Source organism: Rhea americana, unplaced genomic scaffold (assembly GCF_003343005.1).
Source record: "Rhea americana isolate MKP2758 unplaced genomic scaffold, rheAme1 scaffold_9, whole genome shotgun sequence".
In the NCBI taxonomy this organism is placed as follows: domain Eukaryota; kingdom Metazoa; phylum Chordata; class Aves; order Rheiformes; family Rheidae; genus Rhea; species Rhea americana.
In genome coordinates, this window is record NW_028187088.1 from 3,360,615 (window position 1) to 3,382,297 (window position 21,683).

A 21,683-nucleotide genomic window follows, 5' to 3' on the forward strand; every position below is an offset into this window, starting at 1 on the left:
GCTCATTTCTGGTGCATCATTAACAGTCTTTCATTACAGCGCCTTCAAATTAAAGCATTTAAACTTTTAAACTACAGCAAGTCAGTATGTGTCTCAGATACGTCATTTTAGTCTCTTAATTTTTTGTGCTGCAAGGATTTTTATTATGTAGGCCATTTTGTAATTTCTGCAGCTACATGGCTACTTATTTGAAGGGAAATGGCAAAACAGCAGTACAGTGGAGGAGAGGCGCTAGTTACATTTTAAGACTATCTAGCTGTTGCAACTGTAGATAAACAACTCATGAAATATATATATAATACCAGCTACACTCAGGCATACTAAGCATTCAGATGGTCACGGATTGGTTGTAACAYTCCACAATGACAGACACTAAAATACATATCTACACGGATGTATCAATTGCAGGCTGTACTCTCATTTATATCACACCTTTATTTACATTACTTCTTGCAGCTTCAGCTCTCTGTTGCTCTTTTTTTGCAGTCACTGGCACATGTTTCTGGAGCAGCTAGGTACTACGTGATTACCAGTGCAGATTAAAATCCCCAGCCCTGGCAGCCTCCGTCGAGGGAGCAGAGCTGGTACAAGCACTCTCTTGAATTCTCAGGCAAGGGACAGGGTGAGAGAGAAAGGAGTGTGTGTCAGGGTGCACTGCATCATTYCAGGACCAGGACGCTCCGTCTTCCAAGAGGGTACCCAATTCTCACTTTTCTCCTCTCTCTCCCACATGATTACATGACCCAGAATGCACTTCCAGCACTTTCAGCCACAATTCCTGACATATTTCCTACATTATGTCCTGCCATGGCTTTGAAGAACACCATTCCAATTAGAAAATTGTCATGGGATTAGGAAAAGCCCCCAAACGTGGTTATATTAGCTTTTTATACTTGGAAGAGAAGCAAGAATCCTGCCCTACTTCAGATACAGATCCAATGATTCACTGGACTTAGCTATCTCATTTTCCTGCTAGAAATGTCGAAGAACGCATCTTAAGACTAGTATTTTATTCCCCTATTTTGATATCTTTTGCCTTTAAACTAGCAAATACTCCAGATCTTTGAGTCACAAAATACATGGATAACAATGTGAAGGATTTATTTCAGTCTTCATTCTAAACTAAACAGATTTTAACTATGTCACAGCACAACAATACATAACATTACAATAGTTTGGCATATACTGGGGTTTGCTCTTGGAAATACTGACACCACATGACATTCATGAAGGATTGGCTAGTATGCTGTGTTTTGTAATGTATCTTCCACATGACAACAAAATGTTGTTTGWCAACAAAATAATTTCAGAGATTAATAAGGTAACAAAATCCAGTCCTTTACTCTGATTTATATATATATACTTTTTTGCCTAGCATTATGTTTCTTATCATCTTTTTATTCATTCTCTTTATTACTTTCCCCCTTTATCCTCCTTTACCACAATTGTTCTGAATAAATCTTTTGCTCTAATACATTTTCTGTAGGATACGATTTTATCCTCAAACCCAACACTCTTGGATTTATAACAACTTAGTAGCTTCCAAACTAAAAGTTTAAATTTGCTCTGAATTCTTCTACATTCTAAAAAATTAACCACAGCAGTATGCATAAAATCTTCTTTAAGAGTTCCAAAAGAGGACATCAGTGGATTATGATTTTAGCACTATAAGGACAATGTTCTATTTGACAAAGTGAAGATTTTGAACCAATACTTTCTATTTTATCTGAAAAGTAAYGAACTACTGATATTGATAAAAACCAGCTATTTAGGAGACTCCCCAGCTGGAACCTAACCAAAGTGGGAGATGGCTAGATATAACAATAGCAAGTCCTTATTTATGCACACTGACACACTGAAGTGAATAAAACCTTTCCATCTTTTCATCTTTCTTTTTTCCTGAAAGGAGGTGAAACTTAGTTCAGCATCTTTGTAACATTCCTGGCATTTGTTGAAACATGCCCTTCGGCCAGCAGCAATTTTTACACAATCTATAATGTAGACTGTAAGGGAATGTTTCAAATTTTGTCTTTAGAACAAAAGGAAATGTTATCACATGTTAACCAAACAACAGCAAGAAGGGAACACTCATTGGATATAAAAAAAAAATCCCCAAATATACACAGTGGTGTAATGGAAAAATATTTTCCATAATAGAATATTTGCACATGCCATGCAGGAAGTGACTAAGGTACAATATGCCTGTCACAGTATCCAAATTATCTTGTCCRTGTGCTGTATTTGTAGAAGAATGATTCTAATCAGCTGAGATAAAAAAATGAATGTCAGGCACTGCAAGGGGGTGGGGGAGCAGAAAAAAAAAAAGGAAAAGTAAGGCAGAGGTCTATTTTTTGCCTCATTTATTTACAGCATGTTTCATTCTGTCTGTGGTGAGGGGGGAAAATGTTCCTGGGTGTCCAGGACCTGCCCATTCTGCAAGATCCATGTGGCTAAATGGCACAGGGTTAAAAGTGCTCACTTAGTTACAGAAAATGTCAGTGAGGCTCCCGCTGAAGGGGACTGGAAATCTTTGTTCTTTTTCTCTCTCTCTCCCTCAAAAGAAATTCCATCTTTTGCCCAAGGGCTTGTCGAGTCTGTGCCCAACTGTAGAAACTGAGCTGGTTTCGGAAAAAGAGCCGGGGGGCACTACAGTCTGGTTCACTTGCTAAGACAGAGAGTGAGGGCTGAGGACAGCAATGGAGCAATCAGTCTGTCTGCTAATAAAGGGAGAGGAATGAAACTTCAGCATTACTTATTTATCTATTTWCTAGGAGATCCAGTATGACAATCTTCTCGGGAACCCAGCTGTTCCCCAGGTGTAAACRAAAGTTCAAGTATAACCTGGTCTGCAGCTGTAAGATTTTTTTCTTCATTTATTTTCYGACTCTTGAGAGCTCTCAATTTAAAACTATTCTGCGGCCTCTGGGCTACAGTCATGCTTTTTGCCCCCTGCTTGCTTGYTCATCAAGTCCAGTGTCAATTAAGTAAATTAGAGGCAAACATTTTGGCTAGTCTGCAAACGTCCATTGCTCACATGAGCTGGTCAACATCTTTTCACTGACTGCATTTTTACGAACTACTGAATTGGGTTGGTATGCTGAGATCACATTACCTAGATGATCTTACTGCTTTTAATGACTTTTATGATTCATACATCTTAAATGAGAAAGGACTATGATGTTTCACTGATTTACATAGCACAGGATGCAGACTTCCTATAGCAGATCCACAGCTTCAGATATGCCAGAATCTATTTTTTAGAAAGGCATCTCAGGCACAGTTAGCACCTAGGGGAACGACGAATACATCACATCACAAAGCGGACTGTGACCAAGATTAATAACCTCACAACTCAAGCCTTGTATTTTATTTCTGGTATGAAATTAGTTGGCATCACCTTCTCGTTGCCATATTACAGAAATGAGATGAGACCAAGGGAAGTGCTAGCCTAGGTAAGGAATCGATATGTGGCTCCCAGATACGCTTATTTTTGACATGTGTTCCTTGCACATGACATCTGAAGAAATGAATTTCACCCTTGGTGACAAACAGAATAATCCATGCAGTTCCCTAAAGTGTTTATGAATATACATGCATGTGCCATCAAGATTCAATAAAGAACACACTAGCTTATTTCTTATAGCAGATGATTTTCTTTCTTCCTCTTCATCCAGTATTACAATTTATATATTAGTTCAGTGTCAGACCTTCTAACAGAGTAAGTATTTTGCTACTATTGCATAGCAAATTATATCAATTTAATGCCTATAAAACATGCTCTGCCTGATCCTTTGCATGTATTTTCTCCAGGAAAAATACCTGGTTGTGCAGAATCCTGGAGGCAGGACTAATACTCTTATGATACTTTAAATATATCTTGGAGAACACAAGTTTAATATTACTCCCTCCTACTTATTTTCAGAGAGAGGAAAGAGAGTAAATACAATTTCTTTCCAGACTAAAAAAGGGTTAAGCAGTATTAATTAGACCATCATAATGACAAGGAGGTAGCAAGACATTGAAAGGTTATGATGCAAAAAYTGATGAAATACAGAGTTTCCAAGCACCAATATTTATCCAATTGTTTGAAACTATCTTCCCTTTTCATCTTGTTACCTGGATAACTCTATGGATTAGCTCTTGAAAAAAACTTGAAGTCTTCTAGGTTTAGCTCAGTTGGTTAGAGCATGGTACTAATAACGCCARGCTCAYGGGTTCAATCCCCATATRRGCCAGTTGTTTCCCTGCTTGAGCAGGGGGGTTGGACTAGATGATCTCCAGAGGTCCCTTCCAACCTTACTGATTCTATGATTCTACTCGCCTGCTACTATACGCTCTCCAATGCCCTGTTAAACTGTATCTGATGTTCTAGGAGGAGGGGGATGTAGAAGTTATATAAAAGTTGGTCTTGGTTAAAAAGCCTGACTTTCAGAAAAATATATTAGCATGAAGCACAACAACAACTTAGAAGTAAAACTTCATGCTTATATTTAAAAACAATATAGGAAAAATTTACACAGATGGAACGTAATCAATACAAGCTCTTGACATTTTTGCATATTCTGAAACAAAAAGTCACCTTTCTGAAACATTAGTATAACAGCTTTGTTCCAGGGAAAGAAGGAGGAATAGTTTTCAGTTTTACATGGAAAAACCTCCAAAATTTTTTCATCTTTTCCCTTCTACTTTCTTTGGTGAATATTTTTTGGATCAAGTCTAGAAGTAACTATCAAATTCCAAATTCAGTTTGTGAAACTTTACACCTCTAAATGTAATGACAAGTTCATTACATGTATCATCATCAAGATACCGTTTTCCACATTCAGTCCAAAAGACAGAAACTCTAGTACTTCAGTAGGAACAGACTGTTAATTCACTATTATCAGCTCAGGGTGCATACCAGAATTTCTGGGAAGATGTCCCAAAGCCCTATTGATCAAATTCCAAAAGTTGCTTATTTTGTCTGATCTACTGAAATCCCTGCTAGAAGTTACAAGGCTGCAGGCACCTGTACAAAGATTCATTCATCAACTTTTGAGAAAGACACATAGACTGAGTTTTGTATTGACTGGCAGCCTGCCTTTCCATCCTCTGGATAGCAGCAAATTACAACATCAAAACTTTATTAATTTGAATTTTTCTTTAATCTGTGAATATTTTATACTGCATAAAGGTGGTAATGTCTAGAAATTATTATCCTTCCTTATATTTAAGAAGAAAAAATAAAAGGAAAATGAATAAATAAATATTTATTTAAAATAATTAAATATTTATTTAAAATAAATAAATAAATAAATAAAAGGAAAATAAAACAGTTTGAGCACAAAAACATTAATACAATTTTCTAAGGACTTCATACAGAGAGACCAGAACATGATCCAGACTTAGACTTAACATGGACGAGTACTGCTCTGTTCACAGTGATGGAATAATTTGGTCCACAGAGGTAACACTTAATACAGCTATTTATTGCAACAATAAATCAAGGTTGGAGATCTTGAATACAGTCTTTGTCCATGGTGAATGACTAATATTAAACCTCTATCATTCTTTTATTAAAAAAAAGATTAAAGCATTTTCTAAACAAATTAAGTATGGCTTTCACTGCAGTAGTATCCTTTATCTTTTTCTCTTTTGTGGTAGAGAGAAGCTATAATGAAGACAAGCAGAACCCTGTTTGAGAGTCTTTTATGACAGTTAAGGTAATAATTATCATTTGGGGAAAGGAGGARGAGTGGAAAAGGAAAATTCTTGTTGGAGTAAGTGATTGATGCTCTTGCTGTTAAGAGTTTGATTCTGTTTTCTTGAAGATACACATAAGGGACAAGAAAGAACAGCATGAATAGGAAATGCTTTCTGTCCCCTCCCCAGATGTCATAGCTAACTTCATTTGCAATTGTGCTGCTAAAGAAAGCAAAGTGTGTGGTTTTCAGCTTCCCTGAGATGCGGTAAAAAACCTACCAGTACTGGGCAAGGTACTGGACAAATTTACTTTGTTTTGTTGACTGCAGGCTTGACAGTTTTTGCACGCCTGCAATTCCAGCCAGCTAAGCATAATAAAGTAGAAAGGGGACAGGAAGTGAAGGAGGTGAAGAAAGAAATGCAAAGGTGGTTTCAGCAAAACTGTGCTTCTCACCTTTCTGGTGTTTTTTACTTAGTGGGTGAAAATAAAATTTGGATTCCTCTCAGACTCAGTCTCCCCAGGTGAAAGGACGAGATGCCTTTTACTCCCCCTGGCATTTTCAGGAAGGTAAGCACTGAGGAGATAGGTGGCTGAGGAATGCTGATGATCTCAAAGACAAAAGATGAAATAGCTTTGTTCAAAAAAAAGTGAAATATTATATAAAAGTGAGATAGCTTTATTCACTTCTTGGTGGTGAGGGGTAAGTGCACACACATTATGCCTAGCTTCCAGCAGATCAGTGTTGGACCATTGCTCTAGGACTTCTTTGGTTTATTGGACATGACCTTAACATGGTCATGACTAGACCTTTCTGTTCAAATTCTTTAGCTTTACATAGTTTGCTGGCTTTCAGAAGCAATTTTATGTACTAGGTCTAGCTGTTATTATATTAATACATACATAGAATGTATGTCATTGCATGTGATCACCTAAGTAGGATTTTGGTTACCTCAGACAGCTTTGAAAGCACGCTTCTCCACAGAATTACTAATATGCTGACAAGTTCTGACTCGCAGTTGTGGTTTCTAATATTACCTTGCCAGATGGATTCTGCAATTCTTATGGCATTAAGGGTGCGTCAGGAACAAACAGAAAAGTATCAGTCTTTGTAGCGGAAGGTTTCCTGGTATAAATAAATAGATGCAGAGAAGTAAAGTGCCAAAATTCTGCTAAATTCTTTAATGTTACTCAATAAATCAGATTTTTCCTTGAAGAAACTGCTCATTCAGTGAAGTCCAAGTTTGCAAGTATCTTTTAATGTAAGAGTGTTTTAGATCCTTTCCAGGTAGGCTTTCTGAAGTGTGTGTGGAGGAACATGTTTCAAGGATAGATACTGATTTGTAACTATTAAYTTCTTTCATCTTTATCAAACTGTTGTCATTGTCATATGTTTGACAAAACTCATGGGCCAAATGTCTGCATCCAAGGAAGAAGAACCATACAAACCATTCTTACCTTTTCTTCCCTTCCACACCTGCACTCCCCTGAGCCCCAGCTGCTTAGCTTTTACTGGCAGCTTAGAAATATATTTACTGTTTGTTGGTTTSTTTGCTGTTCATGAATTGGAATAATGGTGAAAAAACAAGCCTGGCATTTGGATTGCAGCATTTAACCACCTCTGAGTTTAAAAGGCTGCTGTAATCYTTGTGACCTCTTTGCCTCTCAGAGCCCACTACAATCGGAGAAAGAAAATGAAAAAGCATCTCGAATGGCCACTTTTTTTTCTCATAAAAAAAGGGGGGGGAGTTGGTGGTGAGAGGGGACTGAGATGACTGTTTCACAGCACACACTGTCCCACACTCAACATGCATACGGTGGCCTCTTTGCAAGCAACCCGGTGCAGGCATCTGCTAGGAAAGGAAACTTGCACCTCTCTCGTTTTGGGAGGTGCTCTATAGCAACACTGACCAGACTGGCCATTAGCCACTAAGTCTAGGCTGATTTTAGCTGAGGGATTAAATAAGGTGGGTCTGTGCTTTTATCTGTTACCATTATTAGCTTACTCGTCTTGTGACAGTATATCATTTAACAGAAAACAACATACTGTTTGCACAACAAAAGACAGCAAACTAAAGTTTAAGGAGGAGTAAGAATTATTGCARTTAGGTAGAAAAGTCACACACAATTAAATTTTCAAGAAGTAACTCATTTTTCTCTGTAGGAATTAAGGATAATAAGTAAAAATAGCAGTATTATCTGCTACATATGACCACTACAGACTAATACAGTCTTTCACTCTACTATTTATTCTCCATATTTGAATTTCCAGATTAGTTTTGGGAAATGCTATGTTTTATTTATATACCACTTATATTTTTAACTTATCATAATTACCTCATAATATGACTAAATATGTAAATATTGGCAAWATACCCACTAAAACACCTCACTAATACAAATATATAGCAAAATCTGTGTTTTCTGAYGATACACTTTGAATTAATACATTAAAAAAAACACTTTACCTTTGCTTGGCATTTCCACACTTTGAAGTGAATTCTATAAAGACAAAATACAAGGGAAAACATATTTCAGTTACTTCAGAAAAGATCAAAAAGTAGTTATAATGGTGTTAGAAACAGTACTCATGGAGAAGAAGGCTGGTTTTGGCGAGGGGGAAAGGATGCASCCTAATTTGTGATGGGCGAGGGCACAGCTGGGATCCAGAACATGAGGGCCTGCCTTCTAACTACTCCAYGCACCTCCTTTTACCATCTCAGACAAGTCACTCTGGACCACGTTTCTGATRGTATTCATGCAGGTTGAGATACAAAGAGGCACTTATCTGAGGTGCACATACATTTCCCACCTCCGCGCCGGTGTCCCAGGGATAAGAATACCCCCTYCCAGTGCCTTTGCATATCTTGCCTGTTCACACCTGATTTCCACATCCAGTCCCACATGGGCAGACCCCYGACCCTGCACAGAGCCTTGGCATCCTTTCAAAGCTGAGGAGCACGAAGTCCCCATGCAGGTGCCCTACATTTCACCTRCAATCCTGCTCCAAATCTGTGGAAACAGCTGCCTACTTGAGGGGCCCCTAGCAGGCAACTGCCTAGAGCAGGCCAACAGGAAATATTAGGTGCAGGTGTTTGGTGGCATTTAGGTTGTTTGAACCTGGCTCTGAATTCCTAGCTCTGAAGCTGCCAGCTTTCATTTAGCCATCTAATTCAGTGTCTGGATTTTCACCCTGCACAYCCCACTGAGGTCAGGAGGAACTGCTGGGTGCTTATGATCTCTGAAAGATCTGGCCAGTTATTTAGCCTAGATTAATCAGACCACATAAAGAAAAAAAAAAAAAAAAAAAAAAAAAAAAGAAAGAAAGAGGAAGAAAAGAAAAGAAAAGAAAAAAAAAAAAAAAAAAAGCTGCTCAACTAAATCCCCAAGTACAGTAAGTGCCATCAATCAGACCTTGCTCTAGGCTTCTTGGATGTTGGGCAAAATTAAATGTTGCTACACTGCGTACGCCTCCCCCCTGCACAGGAAGAACTGCTGTCACTGCACATACCTCAGTGCGTCTCCTGGCAGCGAGGGTGGCACTGGCAGCCGCAGGTCTCCCTTACAAGGAGGAACCCGGTCTCCACTTACAAGCCAACAGAGGCGACTGGCTTCCCCCTGCCGGCTGCTCAATCTGCCAGTGCCTTCGGCTGGCTCAGTCATCAGACTTAATTTACCCAGGTGACAGAAGTAAGTTACCGAGATCTAGCTCTTGACCACAGACACTAATAAGCTAACTCGATATTTCAGTATGTGCATGATTTGTGCCCTGTTTGTACCCATATGTGCAAAACATGTGCAAAAGGCCGGTTATCCTTCAGAGTCATTAATCCATTTGCAGCTCGTGTTAGTACACACTACATGCTAGCACACCTGTATTCAGCCAGAACCTTCTTAAAAACTACAATTCATTCACAGGTGACATAGCAGGTACAATGCTAGGTATCCGTTCTCCCTCGGGCACCTAGCCTGGCATTGCYAAAGTTTGTTTGGTAAATATGAAGGAGTGTCAAAGGCTTATTGGAGAGGAGAAAGAAAAGCTCCAGGTTGAGAAACACGTTTTCACAATCTTTTTATGCAGTGATGCAAATAGGAACAGACACTTTTGTTCAATTCTCTCACATTTTGGAAAGTAAACAATCTTTTGGAATGATGCTTATAATTTCAACATAGTCCAGCCCATTTAATATATAGTGGATTAGTGCCTGTTCTGGCAGGATTTGATCTCCCAGGACTTTCTGTGAGCTGCTGCAAGAAAGAAAAAAAAAAAAAGAGAGAGAGAGATGAAAAACCTTAATTGTACAGCAGACCCAAAGTTTTTCTTGAAAAGATTTTAAATTCCCAGGATTAGGGTGGTTAGAGACTGAATGAATCACATTTATAAAGAGACACAGCCAGTTCACGAAGAAACTATCATTGGTGATAGYTGCTTTCATAGTCTCTTAATCACAGTACAGGACTTCATAGTACTGACAGTGAGGAGGCAGTAAGGAGGCAATAAGGGTAGTTTAATTAAACACAGGAGACTGGAAGAGATTTCCTTTTTTTCTTTTCCTTTTTTGCATAATACCAGAATTATATAGAGATTGAGATTTTTTAAAAAAGTATACACACACATGCATAGATGTGTATACAGACACATATATTGCACTCTATATAATTTACATTGATTGAAAGGACCAAGCAGCAGTTTCCCTGAAGACTAATATTCACACGGAGCTTGCCAAGTGGATGTGTTAAAAGGTGTACCACACAAAACTGCACCATGCATTACACTAAAATGTCAGGAAACTCTGCTGAAAAAGCAATGACAACTTATCTTCTGGCATTGCTCCCTTACCCGATGTGCAATGCTGAAGCACTTGAGGTATAACARGTAGCCTCAAAAATTTCACTTCAGTTGTGGTGCAAGTTACTTGCTTGTCTGAAAAAAGGGTGATCCKTGCAGTAGTTAGACACCCTTCCTCTCTTCCATCATAACAAARAGTCTTAGGGGTGCTAAGCTGATGAGCATAAGAGGAACACTTCAAGCAGACTGACAGGATAAGCTAATAGCACAAGATTTAATTATTTCACCAGTACTCACAAAAACACGATGGAGCTAAAATTCTAATTCATACAGAATGCCTYTACACTTCAATATGCATTTAACTTGAAAAAAGTTTGGAGGAGCTGGTACTCCATTGAACATCCAATCATTGGATACTACTTCTGGCTGCATATATTAACACAGACAGAAGTCAAATTACGTAAGGTGAAGGGTTGGTCCATAGCCTTTGTATAATATTGATAAACACAGACAAAGTCATATTTGCTGTATTTATATACTGTCTTAAATGCAAGGCATTTACATACAATGTATAATCTTTATTTTCATAAAATGGAATAGCATTTGAGTTACAGAGCATGCAGAAATMCATTTTACTGCTTTTATGACATTTATAGTTCAGTTGCTGCTCAGCAAGATAAAGCTCTTCATAAAAGCAAACTTGAACTTTTTTCTGTATAGCTGAAGTCTACTTGACTGTCCTAGCATTTATTTCTCAAAGGAATAAGAAGCAAGCAGCAGCAGCAGCAGTATTTGCTGGTGTAGAAACAGTCTGACTTCAGTTCCCCCCACCCCCATCCTTTCTTTTTTTTTTTTTTTTTTTTGGGGGGGGAAGGGGGCAAAAGTCAACGTTAGTTGTTCATCAGGTCTGTTTTACCAAGAAGGCATAAGGCAGGTGAGCGGGTGTCTGTCAAGGTCAGCCTTTATAGGAAGGCTTCAAGGGACAGACAACTAGTTCAACTAGCTAACCAAGCCTGAGAGGAAATGTTGAGAGAACAGAAAACTCAGTAGCTTAGAACTACATTTCTTTGAAAAATGAGTAACAATCTAGTCAGTATTTTCCAAAAGAAATGGGGAGACAAGCAGTTTGTTATGTGAATACTAGGACAGTAAAATATTTTAAGACTAGTGATAAAATATTCTATCAGGACAGAACCTTTTTAACATTCAGTGGAGGGTGTTCAGAAACAGTATCATTTCACTCATTACAGATGAGCAAACACCATCATTATCATCATCATCGCTTTTCATTTGYAGCCTCTGGAGATTCCAGCTGGGACCAGCACTCCACTGTGCTGGGTCCTGTACGTATAGATAAGAGGCATTCCTGCCTCTGAAGAGCTTATAACTTAAATAGATAAGACAGAAAAAAAGAAAGAGTATTATTATTCTTTCTATGCTAGGAAATACAGAAAAGTAGGTTCAAAAGAAATGGATGTATTGTAGAGGGTCTGTACAGGAGAGCTGGAATAGCACAGTTGTTGGAGAATGAGCTTGACTACCTGGGAACAGTGGAGCGGGATTTTTACAACAGGACAGATCAGCTCATAATTCAATTACTTGTACAGTAATAATAATTGCTGCTTTAAAATTAAAACAGTGTTTGCATGACAATGACTCAGAACAGAAGCAGAAACAAACATGAACATAACAAAAACATTAGATTCAAGAAATATGACCTGCACTTTTTTTTTCAATCCCATCACTCTATTCTTTATGGCACGAAAAGTGGGGGTTTCTATTGCTCAGGACAGGCCACTGCTGATTTGGTTGGCTCTTTGACCACTAAGTCTGCCTCCCTGGTGACATACAGAGAGGGTGGAACGGAAAATGGACTCAGGCATACTCAGGAAGCATAAATCAGACAGGAGTTGGGAGGCAGCTTACATACTGGGTTCACAAAGTTGAACACTCAAAGAGAAAATACACTAAAATAATTCCCCTTCATTCCAYAAGAAATCTTTAACACATTAGTCCCAGTACTTTAATTTTTGCTTTGATTCTTTCCTAAAGGAGAAAATATTCTGTTGCTGTTTCCTCCATGTTTTTATAGGGCCAAGCTTTTTATCCATTTTTTAGGAAGATTCTGGGTTGACAACATACTTTTCTCAAGAGGAAGAAGCTGTTCTGCCTGACATCTCTCAGAACAGACCAAGGGTTAACAGAAGAGGAAATCATGTGAAGCCCTTGTTATTTCTTTAATCTCTTTCTCTGTTACTCTTGTCCTCTAAAACACAAAGAGAACATTTATTAAATGGAAATATTTTTGTTTAAATCAATGACACACTAGACACTCTAAAATGTGCTGTCACAGATCCATTTATACTGGAAGTTCCCCAGAATAGTCATTTCCAGCAATTAATGCTGAAGTGCACACACAAGTATTTAGGATGCTATACAAGGGAGACCTAGTGAGCCATGACCTTTCAGAAGGAAAGCAAGCGAAAAAGCTCAGCTGCATCAGCTGGTCAGCTCTGAACAACAACAACAAACACAGCTACATCGTTTCTTGTACCTTAGTCTATATCAATACTTGCCTGCAGTTCATCTGACTTGAGAAAACAAGCAAAACTCCAGATTTCAGGTGGGTAGCACCCATATAACTAATTCCAGAAAGGCCTAGCTGGTTCCACTCATGGCCACATAGCAACGGCTGCTCTGTGATCTTTRGCACCTCTGTTCCAGAAACACAGTTCTGGGATTTACTTACAAGCCAGACCCGCAGAGTGCTGCAAGAGATTTTCTAGAGCTTATTTGCTTGGATTCTGTACTATACCTTAGTTGGAAGGCACTGCCATACCACCACACGTACAAGAGGAACGAACAGAGGTTAATAATGCAGAGATTTAAGAAAGATTTTCTGAATATCACTTAAATCTGTTCAACTGACATACTTTCTGCTCTCTGGTGAGTCTTTTCACCTCTCAGCAATAAGTTTGCCCCTTCAAAATTATGACTACATGATGGTTAATAATCTGTCAAGAGCAAGTTTAATTATATACTGTCATCTACATAATTTGCTGTATGTCACTCTTATGCCTTCAGAAACGTCACGAACGTGTTAGCTTTCCTTGGTCTCAGGTTTGGGACCTCAAACTGCCTATCAGCCGTATTTAACAATTCTTTTTAGGTAGCTGAGCATCTTTTGAATTAACACTCACTAGTTAATCCAATTAACACTATTAAACCCAATGTTTCCTTTTCTGTCCTAAGTGTTCTTACACACACATCACAAGCCACGGGCTAAAATCCACTGAGAGAGAGAACAATAGCTTTTGTAAAGTGGCTATGGCTTGAGGAAACAAGTAGCTTGCTCAATTTAGCATAATTTTCTAAACAATATTGAGAAAGAACAATAAGACAGAGACCATGAAAGGAAGGAAAGATCCCAAGAAACATCTTAGTATCTTATTAAAATTTTAAAAAGTTCAAAGTGGAATTTCATTATGATGGGAAAGAATTAGCATGACTTAAGGTTACACCAGAATAATTCCAAGTGATTAATGGCTTGATTTTCAGATGTGCTGAGAACCTATATTGTCGAAATGCTGACTTCAAATGAATTTCTAGGTGCTGAAAATCCCTGTAGATCAGGTCCTTAGTGACTTGTCCAAGGTCATAGTAAAATAGTTGATGGTAAAACTGAAAACAAAAACTTCCCTCCAAAGTCTCAGTTCACAATTTTACAGTAACCCCTGGAAATCCCATTTCAGTGTTTTAACAGTGAGAATTCCAGCTAAAATCAAAAATATTAAGCTGGGCTTTCTCTACACAAATAATAGAGGAATTTCTATCTTAAGAACAAGACATTTACAGAAGAACTATTGCTTTTATTGTTACCAACCTATGCTAAATATATGAAACTTGATTATTTGGAAATGTCACGATTTGTATAATATTTGGTGTGGCAAAGCTGAGACTTGTACACTTGATGGGAATTAGAAAGACCAGTTACAGGAGTGTAACAGATTTAACCACAGGACAAGTCCTCGGCTGTTTCACTTGTCACATACTGCCTGCAATCTTTTTTATACTGCTTCTTCCTAGTATTTTTCACAGAGGAAAAAAAAAGCAGTAAGACGGTACAACGACCTATCACCTTGATCAATCAGAAAACAAATGACACCTACTCAAGCTCCAGTTTAAAAGAAAAAACAGGATGTCAGCTTGTCAAGGCAGCCATACAAAGGCTTCAGTGCACCTTTTACCTGTGCTTTCACCAACAGCAGTGCACGGAGTTTCTTGACTGCATCAGTAATGTCTCTGGTTTCCACAAAACAGAGGACACCGCAGATTGCTTTAGTTGCTTCAATCACATTATCCACACCATGCTGTTGATGGTGGAAAAAAAAAAAAAAAAAGAAAACAGACACATACTACTTAATAGAAACACCTTGCCATGTGATGACAGTAAGCCTGCAGAAAATGATATCTGCGTTTCCTCATCCAAAACTCAAACTCATCATGCGTAAATCTGAGATTGCTGATGTATATTGAGATTGCTAGYGATCAGTGGTTTCTTAAGGACAGTGTAATTTTTGTCAAAGCCCAAGTATCTTCTAGACAATGTGCCTTGTTGAAAACTGTGATGTATTTAGTCTTTAGCGCAAAATGTTGGTTTGAAGTATAGAAGCATTGTAAAGGAACTTTTGAGGAATTTTGAATCCAAATGATTCACAAATGCTCAGAGGCTTTTATGCAACTATGTATTTAATCCCTGCTATTGTCTCCTACCCACTTCTGTGAGACATGGCAGAGCGCCATTTTCCTTAAAAATCCTGGTGTGGGAGGCCCTGTGTAATCTGACACGTGTAGATTAAGTACTTYGCAACCAGCTTTTCTTCTACAAAAAAAATATATATTTCAAAATACTACAACACATTAGTAATAAATCTGGATTTTTTATATTTTATCATATAAAAAAAATCCCTAGACGAATCATCTCAGGTATTTTGATATAATTGACCAAGAGGTCAATTCAATAATAAAATTTGGGTCACAAAGGAAGTGATGTGCCATATTTAGGAAAAAGAAATTGATAAAAAAAAGATCCTGTTTTTCCTGTGCATCTATATGACTTCCTTAAAGCTTAAAATAMATTTCTTGTATGAGCAGAAGCTCCTCTATTATATATTCTCCATGTTCCTGTACTGATAAACTTTCCTTTTAGTGAGCTACAGCATGTCTATGTTCTGATAAAACCATTTCTGTAACTCATCCATTTCCATGTCTGAAAAAGAAAAAAAAAACCACACCAAGATGAACTTTCTATTTTCAAGCTTAAGGTCTATAACCAGAACTGTACTGAGAAGTACGCTAAAAAAAATATAAAAATGTGTTGTGTTTATTAGTACCATGTTTAACTGCCTTGAATAAAAGTAAAGCAGAAATAAATTAGATAAAATATCCTCAAATATCAGAATTATTTTAAATATAAGTTGATTTTTGTATATATAATTAAAAACAGCAATTTTTTTTTTCATATTACAGGTACTGGAGAGAAACGAAAAGGTTTGAGAACTTTGGACATTTCTTCAGCCTGAACCTGACTCATCCTTCTAGCAAGTTACAAGCAGTGCATTTTCCTCTCTCATATTTCTTTCCTACCMCTTGGATTTTTAATTTGAACTCTCRCAGAATTTCCTCTCCATGCATATATACACATTGCCAATAGAAGCAGGAATTTCTAAAAATGGGATGGCTTTGTTTCCACTTGTAATAATGACAAAACCATATAGGCTGGTTTAYTGTGCAGTTGTAAAGAATACAACGGCATAGCAAACCAGACCATATATAAATGTAAACACATATTTCTGTAATGAAAACTTTCTGTACATAATTAAATACCAGTAGAAACTTTGAAGAAAATTTTGTTGTTCAAATTATTTATATGATAAAAATAGTACTTCATTCTAGAACTTGTATACTCCACTTTTACACTACAAAAAATTAAAAAGTTTTCTTCTACACTGCACAAATTAGAATTTTTCTTAAATGGTACGCTTTCTGTAGATTTAAAAACAAAGTGTATGTTGAATAATTATCAGAACAATCAGAATGGCTAGTTGTCTGAGGGCACATGCTCTCTAAGAAAACTCTTTACATTTCAATCCCAATAGCATCAGTCCGTCCCCTTGTGCCAAAGACTGCAAATATTTTTTCCTTATTTGMCTTTTCATTTTGTAAAGGTATTTATCCATCACAAAACGAGTGTGCCATTTATTGGTCRTTACTGATAAGGAGAGTGGGTTTGTTATAGAAGCCAGAAATCAGGAATCAGTACCCCCAAGGACTTTTAACACACACCCATGAATGAGAAAAATTGGAAGTACTTAGATAAACATGCCAATAAATGACTGGCTTTTTTAAAAATGCAGGATCTCAAGACCTGTCAGATTAAAACTCTATGCTAAAGGAAGTTCCAGTTGAGCAGATAATTTAAGCAGGTGTATGTGCACTTAATTTATGTGGTAACTCCAACTGGCCTAAAGCTTCATGCGTGCCAMGGGTAAATTGTGGTGGATCAGAAGAAGGGTTTCAATTCTCCCACAGCTGTGAATGCTGGTTYTGAAAAATCAACAGAATTACTCCTMTCTAACCTTGGGATGGGGGAAGTTACAGAGATTCCAATTTAAAACCTTAAATGGACCTTATTAGACTTTATGGAAATTTAAAAAAATAGTAAGTTAAGATTCAGGGAATGACTCAAGCCTTTTCTTGTTTGCTTCCTTTACTATAAAWTCATGATTATAACTTATTACATTATAGCACCATAACTTTTCAAGGCGTGTATTCAAGCAAACCAGTACCACCAGATCTAATTATTATAGGCTTGAAAAAACTCCATATATTATGATACTTTTGAATGAAAACATCTGCATGGTTATTTAACCTGTGCCATTAACTTGCAACCATGCTCTTTTAMTCAATTCACTTGAACTTTCCTCAGTGTTCTTGTGCAGACACGACCTTGTTAAGAAACATATATATATATTATTAACTACGGAGAAATTTAGCTCCAGAGTAAAACACACAYTTGTTGCATGGCATGAATATTTCAGAAGTGTCCTCTCTTCCCTTTATAAATAAGTTAATGATCTCAAGTAATTGCCTACTCAAGATAAAAATCTTTAGCAGAAACAAATTTAAGAGAGCTCCATTACAGGACTCAGGAATATCCACCTAGTGTCAATTGAAAGGGTGGATTGTAATGCCTCATTAATTTTGGCATTATAGCTCCCTTTGAATTTGGAGTCTTTTTATTTTAGGCTCTAACATTTAAAAGTGAATGTGAGTAACTAAACTCATGGGTCTTTTTCAGTAAAGCAGTATATATATACTTTTGAATTTGGAGACCTCAATTTTCCCAAAGGCCTCCATCATGTTTTACCTGATAAATAGTCCCCTTTGAGAGGTTGCTAACAGAAGCAAATTTCACTGAATGCCTACATAGCATCAAAATCAGAGCCCTGCTTTGGAAATAGGCACAARTCAACAGACTTTAAATTTGTGTACATTCAACAAAAGTGTCAAAGATTTACATAAATATGTAGATTATTTTTATCTAAACATACTTAAATATATATATATTAACRTATGCATTTGTGTACATTTGTATGCATGTATGTTTGTATGTGTTACTATACATATGCACACATATGTACATATGTGTACACACATACATACCTACATGTAAACATATATATGTGCATTTATATGCTTTTGTTTATTCACAATAGAAATACCAAGAATATCAGAAAGACTGGAATCTGGACTTCAGTACAGAATRCTAATTTTATGTTTTAATTTACACTTCAAAAAAATCCCTACTTTAGCATAATCAGTTAAAACACTCTGGAATAGATGCACCGGAATATCTCCATGCCACTACATTGCTATTTTTTTTCCCCTATCAAAAAATTCTCTGTTTTCTTGTCAGTTCCAAATCCTAGAAAGTCAGTATCACAACCTGAAACTCAAATTAAATAACCACTTGGTTTTTTCCACGCCAAATATGCATTTTTCCTTTGAGTTTGAATTCTGCCTAAAACATTAGCAGAGATTTCCTTAAAGCATAGAGCAGTTCCAAATATTTTAAAAGAAAGTCCTTATGAGTTTTGCAGCCTAAGCCTAACCCTGCAAGTAATCTCATGTTTGAATATACACCCTAAATAGTTAAACGCTTGCTTGGGAGTTCRCAAAATCAGGGATAATTTTGCCAATACAGACAGTACATTTTATCTCTGCTAGTTCCAAAAATTATACTGTCAAACAGAACAACCCTGYTTTTCTTTACAGGTTCCTTGACTCCTATGAAATAGTCACCTTGGACATTTTAAACGGGTAGCRCTTTTTTCTTAATCTCAAGTCAAATTTTGTCAAGAGAATTCATACCCTTTCCAGGTCAGGTTAAATAGCTTTTAATTAAAAGTCCTCTTTAATTTCATCTGAGACAGATTAATAATTAGATACCTTTCACATGAAAGTTAATGCTTTTCAAGTATAACAGACTGAAAACAAATACCTCTTTTTGCAATAGATACTCCACTTGACCTCTATATTTCATAATAACCGAGACAAGGTTCTGTCTGGAAATCGGAAAAAAGAAAATAACATCAAATTAATAACACACGGACAAAGAGAACAGGTATTCTTTCACATTGTATAAATCAGAAATAATTTGACTGACTGATTTTACAGTGGTGTAAAATAAAGACAACTGCTTATGTAGACCTCGTGTAATATTGGCCTAGTTCTCCTCGGTAGTCATTTGTCTTAACGTATGTATGTAAAATTCTTCTACATTGACCTGGAGAATACCTGTTTCACAGTAAAAGAACTCCAGTAAGTGGCTTACTAATGTGTCTATTTAACTTATTTCTTATTTCTTTTACTCCTTAAGGCCAATCATGTGCTTAAATATGACCTTGAAGAAGGATGGACTTAAGTACACGCTACCATGCCTTTTTTCCCAAATCACTTCACAGACTGTAAAGCTGCAGAGTATGAGGCAAAACATCTGGAAAGCATCTGGAAAATCTCTACAGTTCAAAAGCCCCTATTAAGTCACAAGTATGAAAATGTGCATTAATAAAAAGGGCACCATTGCCATGGAAATCATTAAATTTACATTTCTGATGTTTACATTATCAAACTATTTCAGTGGCAGCCTTTACCTATCATTACTTAAGCTATGATTTATTTTTCTTTGTCATTCAATCCAGTCATGAAAACTGGTTTAACTGATACTACTTCCGTATGTAGTCCTCTGCCATGCAGTAGTGACATGCTACCTTTAAGCTACAAAAATTACCATAAAGTTTATACAAGCAGACTGTTACGCCTCCACAAAGCTTCGCTAAATTCAGTGGGGCTATGAACAGGAATACCAGACTTTCCACACCGAACTGCAGGACTGAAGCTTCTGCTGTAAACCTCATCCTTTTAGAACCAGCAGCTCCACAGACAACCAGAATCAAATCAGAGATATACTTTTCAAAAACTCTTTCTGGTTTTAATCCTACCATGTTCTACGCACAGTGAAATTCTGCTTAGTACTTACCTGTCATTTGGTAAAAAGGGAAAAAGGTGCCAACAAGGCTCTGGCTCTGATTATTGTGCTCAGGAGCGCACCTTTGTTTTCCTTTGATAGCCTCCTCTAGGGCTGAATCTTCAGCTGAGGGTAGGCAAACCTTAATTCCCATTTCCACACATCTAACTTACTCACTAGTAAGACCGCTGTCTTATTGCCTTGACGGTACTTTGTGGTAAGTGTCAGGGAATATGAGTGCTTGTACGGAAAATGGGAAGTTTTACTCTACACTCCTTTCTCAGTGTCTTTTGTTTATTTTACTCCAGCACTTTTCTTCTTGATTATCTTTCTCCTCGATTTCCCACTCTTCCTTTGCATTGSTGTTTTTCCTCTTCCGAGGGCTTAGAAGGGATTTTCTCCCATTGCAGACTGGTAGCTAAAGATCAAACAGGTATGTGTTTGCTTCAGAGCAAATGGAGTATTTGGATAGGAATCCATACATCATTGCTTCTTAAGTCAGGCTAACTGAGCAATCGGAGATTAGAGTTACAGCCATGGTCCAAGATACAGGTTGTAGAGCACATGGTTAGATTATCATGTATTGTATGTCGAGAGGAGGAAATAGACTCATTCCACTGAAATTTATCATATAGCATGGAGAAGTTTCAGGTGTTAATATCAGAATACATTTCCCCATAGATGCCTAATGTTCACTTCTGCCTACAGATGGCTTTGCCTTTACAATTATTTATTTGCAACCTTGCACTAGTCTTATCTGGCCAGGCAGTTTGTGTGTTGAGAAGCTGCTTGGCAGTTTCTCCTGTAATCTTGTTATGTCATAGCTAATACAAGTTSTTGCTTTGCTTTGAGCAACTCTCCAGGCATAATGTCTTTTTCATAGCGCTGGCAAACTCAAAAGTAGTTCTAAATGTAAGAGCTTGCCCCATTGCCTTGATGCACACATGTAAGCATGTCCATTAGCACGCTTGATCTAAACGCAGGTTTCAAAATAATTTCATAAATTATAATACTAATTCAAAAATTAGCATATTTTACATCATTYAATTCCACCCTAGAGAATTTTGTGTATAAAACAGCCATAATTTTCCATAATAAGTGTGAAAAAYACCCCAACAACTTGTAACAATGATCAGAATATCTCTATCAATGCTTTCCTGAATCTTTGGCTGCTAGATAACTAATAATATCCATATATTACACACAAACACCATAAACTTGCATATCTCTGACAGGTGTGTATAAATAGGGCAATGCTAAATAATCCATGAACATTCAATGTTTCTTTGGGGGTCCTGAAGAAATCTCTTGGATCTTTTAACATGGAAATATAGTAAAACAGTTTTGAAAAGAAAAGCATCAACAACTTAGGAGAATCAGTCTTGGATCCTGACTGGTCTATACGGGAGAATGTAGGTAGTCACACAGAGTGTACACTAACAGCATTTATTTTTTAATTTCCTGGCAGCAGCATTCCCTGTGGAGTGTCAGGTTTCCTCTCCAAAGGACCATATTTATCACCAGGCTGCTTAAACAAGCTCTGCCTAACTGCAAGTGTCAGATTAGCCACCACGTCATATTAATTGGCACCCTGATTTCAGAGACTATGGGCCAAATTCAGCCCT

General features: G+C 37.2%; 1 protein-coding gene across 4 annotated transcripts in view; it reads right to left on the reverse strand.

The window, feature by feature from the left end:
• Window positions 1-21,683, reverse strand: part of PIK3C2G (phosphatidylinositol-4-phosphate 3-kinase catalytic subunit type 2 gamma) — a 220,371-nt gene that overhangs the window by 169,044 nt on the left and 29,644 nt on the right. For all 4 annotated transcript variants that reach the window (XM_085324048.1, XM_085324047.1, XM_085324049.1 and 1 more), the window contains exons 7-9: window positions 19,033-19,096; window positions 14,717-14,839; window positions 8,149-8,182 (exon numbers count right to left, since the gene is read on the reverse strand). In XM_085324048.1, the coding sequence (XP_085180174.1) occupies window positions 8,149-8,182; window positions 14,717-14,839; window positions 19,033-19,096 (221 nt within the window). The remainder of the gene's footprint in view (window positions 1-8,148; window positions 8,183-14,716; window positions 14,840-19,032; window positions 19,097-21,683) is intronic.